The following is a 4668-nucleotide window of genomic DNA, read 5'->3' as shown; positions in this document are numbered from 1 at the left end:
CAACATCTCAGGAGGAGAGATGGCAAGCCAGCGAGTAACAGGACACATGACAGAGCGAGCGAGAGAGACAGAAATGGAGAGAAATAAGTGATAGCGTATTTTTCCTTTTCTTTTTTTGCATGAAATCGCCAAATTCAGTAGTCGTTTCAGTCTACAAGTATGGGTCCTGCTGTAGGGATTATGTATACGGTAAACTGGCCAAGGCGGCCATTATTGCAAAAATAATTTGTGGCAGAGTGATTGAAAACCCAGATGTGAACAATCCGATTATCTTCCGCCAAAAAACTAGTCCAACAGAACTCGAGTTATCCCTGGTTAATATGATTAGAAATCAACAAAATCAACCAGACTTGTGGACTAGCGTGCACATGTTTAGAGGTGAAACACCTGTCTGCTAATCAGAAATATCAGAATTGCCACCAAATCAGATTCAGTCTGACGACATCACCGGAGCCCGGAGTCCATGATCAGGGCTGATTTACGGCGAGCTGCGGTTTTTACTGTGCCGTCGATAAAAGTGTCGGCGGCGCCGTACGTCACGCGTTACAGCGCCCACTTCAAAGCCTCAGGAATCATACAGATCCATTTGTTTGACTTATGGTTTTTCTGCAGTTTCCAGTGCTCGCAATAAAATCCCCATGCATGCTGATGAGCCACGGCCCGACGGCCCGGTCCTTTTTAGGCGTCGATACATCGGGTGAAGTCACTGGGTATCAAACCGCACCACAGCCCCTTTGTGTAAACACTGTGTATATCTTAACAAGTAGTATATAAATTATAGTTATGGGCGTTTGAAGGCCGATACTGGGGTTGTCCCGCAGGGAATGTGCCAAGGCAAGGTGGTAAATAAATGTTAGCTTTATGATGTTTGTTTGATTTCAATTTCTGTGGGATATGCAAAAGACACGAAGAGAAGCCTTGAGAGTTGACTTGACGTGGGAGAGTTGACTTTGACGACTTGAAAAGGTTATAAAGTCTTGAGATCTTGTGCTTGTGTGAATAGATTGAAAGTGATGCGATTTGTTCCAGGCGACTGAATTTAAATTCTGTTTTCTGAATTTGTATGGAATGATTGAATTGATTGAAATTGAAACTGGTTCTAGAAATCAAACTCATGATGCTCTTACCAGGTTTTTCTCCTATTAAAACCATATTGCATTGAAAAGTCCCAGATATTTCGTTTTCTTTAAGATATTAAATTGATACTGGACTCTTGATATGTTTCTGACTTAAACTTGCTGTTTACATTTAGACTTGAGACTTGGGCCTCAGGTCTTGAGACTGACTTCGGACTCGAGCAAAGTTGACTTGGTCAAACCTCTGCCAGTCAACGCTCATGGTTTGCGATGGCACCAAATAAATAATTTGAGGTGTTTAACTTGCTAATGTAGCTGACTGCCAGCATAATATAGATAGCCCGTCTACAGAGTGTTTGTAACATTTTAACAGCTTATTAGGGGGACATTCAACAATTCAACTGTTTGGCTTTGTCTGTAGATGTTGTTTTAAGAGCTCATTAATTTAGTTGAGATTCTGTTTGCCTCCCGTTCTACACTGCACCTAGTGTCATATGTAATTATGTTCATAAATTGTCACATACCTCTAAACTCTATGATCTGTAGAACATTTGCTAAACAGTTTAATTGTTGAATGTCAACTAATAAGCAGTTGAAATGTTACAAATACTTAAAGAAATGATGTAGATTCTCTAAGCTGACTATCCAAATAAAGTGTTAGCGGTATTTCTAGCTTAAAGTTGCGAGAGTCGACTTTACTAACATGATGATTATGCCGCCGGCATGTCTGGAGTCAGTCTCACTGAGTTCACTATCCTTCTCCTTTCACAGCTGACCCGCTGGTTGGGAGCATCGCCACACAGTACCTGACCAACAGAGCCGAACACGACAGGATAGCCAAACAGTGGACCAAGCGCTATGCCACATAGACCCCCGCAACACCTGCAGGACCCCCAAGGACCCCCACCTCCCCCATACACACACACACACACACACACACACCTGACCCCCTCCTCCAAAATCTATGGAAGCACACCCAGACATCCACCCCCTAACCCCTCTCTATCTCTCTCTCTCTCTCTCTCTCTCTCTCTCTCTCTCTCTCTCTCTCTCCCTCTCTCTCTCTCTCTCTCTGAGAAATGAACTGTTATTTGTTCCATGCTGACTTGAAAAGCTTCTTTTTTATACAAAGAGTCTATTGGGATTGTATTTTCCAATACACTGAATGTTGATATGGTCATGAAAAGCTTTAATACTGTTCTCGTCGTCGTCGTCGTCGATGTTGTCGTTCTTATTGTTACTGCATTGTTTATAACATCGTCATCGTTACCTAAAAAGTGCGTGCGTGCTATTCCCATTTCATGTGATGGTATCACGGAGAGAGAAAAAAAAAAAGATATGCGTTCGTCATACCAAGAAAGTGCATTTTCTTTGTGTTTTTATGTTTATTGTTTTACAGTTTATCTTCAATATTAGTGCATGGCATCAGGATACGTGTTCATGCAGAGGACTTTTAGGTGTTATTTCTGTCCCGGGGACGTTTTAGCGTTGAGGAGTGACCGTAAAAAAAAAGGACAAGACCTGGGCCTGCCGATCATGACGATAGCGCTAGTTTGCTGTACATTTGCCTTGTGAGAATACATACTCATCCAATACTCAATTAAACACTGGTTGTAATGTGATGTAATGTGTGTCTTAATCTGTTGCCTGGAGAGAGAGAGCGAGAGTGAGTGTGTGATAAACAGGGTTGCCATGGATCCTTGGAATCCTTTAAATTTGAGAAGGAAAAAAATCAAGGTCTTGAACGTTTTTGAAAACAGACATAAACAGACATGGGTCATTGGAAGTGCTTGAATGCATAGATTTTGTGCAGAACATGAATTCAAGTTCTTTTGATTTTTTTTAGCTTGATGATTGTTCTCTGCGAGCTTCTGTAAAGCCTGCTAGTTCTCATTATAAACATTCTCAGTGTTGTAACAGTAATGAACCTTGATCCATCTCTCAAACTAGGCCGTGTTTTTGGTTCCTTAAATTTGAACTTGATGTTTTAAGAAGGAGTGGGAACCCTGGATGTGTCATCTCTGGACCGACAGCTGGTCAGATCACCACATCCTGTTGGAAGTGAGTGGTCATGGTTACCACAGAGAGCAGAAAGAGTAGAAGGTGAAAGGCATCTGTCTGGCGTCTGAGCTCCTTTGGTCTCGGTGTGTAATTTCAAAATACAATTTCCCTTTCCTTGGAAGGCTGTCGGCTAATTTCTCTTTTCAGATGCTGACCTTATTCTGACATTTTCTATCATCTGTGTCATCTTGTGGTAGCGGTTTACTCGTAGTGGTGCTCGTGAAGCAATTTTGGCCCCCTTTTAGCCAATTGGCATGAACACAAACACACACTTTTACACACACACACACACACAGACACAGGCACTTGACCTCCATGCCAAATGGTGGTGGAATTTTGGTGGATCGACAGAGCGACTATAGAGCTGCTGGTCACAGCTAAGAATTCTTACACAGCACAGAGCTACACATTTTCTTTGCTTTTACATTTCTTGGTCTATTTGTTGAAGAATTGTATATACTATAACATGGCATAGATAGTGTAGTAGGGGCAAGATCTGAGTAAATCATACACACACTTGAAATTGAAACTGTAGCAACCCTGTTAATGCCATGATTTCACATTGACTATAATTTTCTGATGATTATATTGTAAGAAGAGATGATCTCTGCTTCTAATGGGATTATAATCTGTTGGTAATTCATCACCGTGCATGTGAAGTGTTCTCCAGTTCACCTCCTGTGTTGAAGCTCCTCTGTCCACAGTGTAGTTCTCCAGGCTGTTGTGCCTGATGATGATACAGCATAAGAGGAGAAACACAGTGAACACAGATGGATTTGAAATCATATTTATTTGGGTAACACTACAAGTGCATTGTGAAGAATTACAAACCGATTATAATCCCGTTAGATGCAGACATAAACTCAGAAAATTACATTCAATTTAACATCTGAAAGTATTCAACCCCCTATTTCCTGCTCGGTGTGTTTATTATTATATTCTGGTTCTAATAATTATCCTCCTACATCACATTGTGTTTATAATGCACTTAAGATGCCTTATAAGCACCACTTAAAAGTGAACCATTACCATGGCTCAGATGCTGTTCCCTTAACTCCACAGCTCCTGCATTGCAAAACCACTCAATTGCCCCCCTGCAAAGTAACGCAGACATGATGTCAACGCGCCCCGTCTGGACAAACACACGGGCCTGTAATGTGTTGCAGGTTTCCATGAAAGGATCCTGGATCTTAAAACAGCACCTGGACCCTTAACGCAGGACATGAAAACGCAACCAGAGCGAAAAGAAAAGATGTGAGTTTCAACTTCGAGCTATCGGGCACACACACCCATACGGTATATTAGTTTAGTCTGTGTGTGTCTAAATTAATCCGTGATGTTAACCCGTGTTGACTGACTTGGTGTGACTTGACAAGAGAAGGGTTGAACATGGCTCAAATAAGTAACCCTGGTCCAAGCCTGGTCATTGGTATGGAAGTGGTATTAGTGATTTCCTGTGTTTCCTACATCATCTGTTTGCTATCTAGCTATGCAGGGAATAAGGAAAAGACGATGCCAAACAGCAAAATGG

The 4668-nt window shown here is 41.7% G+C and overlaps 1 protein-coding gene across 2 annotated transcripts in view; it reads left to right on the top strand.

The window, feature by feature from the left end:
- Positions 1 to 2692, top strand: part of LOC310784565 (ubiquitin-conjugating enzyme E2 E2-like) — a 78169-nt gene extending 75477 nt beyond the window's left edge. For both annotated transcript variants that reach the window (XM_083645554.1, XM_083645555.1), the window contains exon 6: positions 1848 to 2692. In XM_083645554.1, coding sequence (XP_083501680.1) covers positions 1848 to 1945 — 98 coding nt within the window. In that variant the 3' untranslated portion in view covers positions 1946 to 2692. The remainder of the gene's footprint in view (positions 1 to 1847) is intronic.
- Positions 2693 to 4668: the final 1976 nt, after the last annotated feature.

The sequence above is a fragment of the Poromitra crassiceps genome (genome assembly GCF_964638095.1).
Source record: "Poromitra crassiceps genome assembly, chromosome: 11".
Taxonomy (NCBI): domain Eukaryota; kingdom Metazoa; phylum Chordata; class Actinopteri; order Beryciformes; family Melamphaidae; genus Poromitra; species Poromitra crassiceps.
The sequence above is the reverse complement of the archived record's forward strand: the minus strand, read 5'-3'. Positions and strand labels throughout refer to the sequence as shown.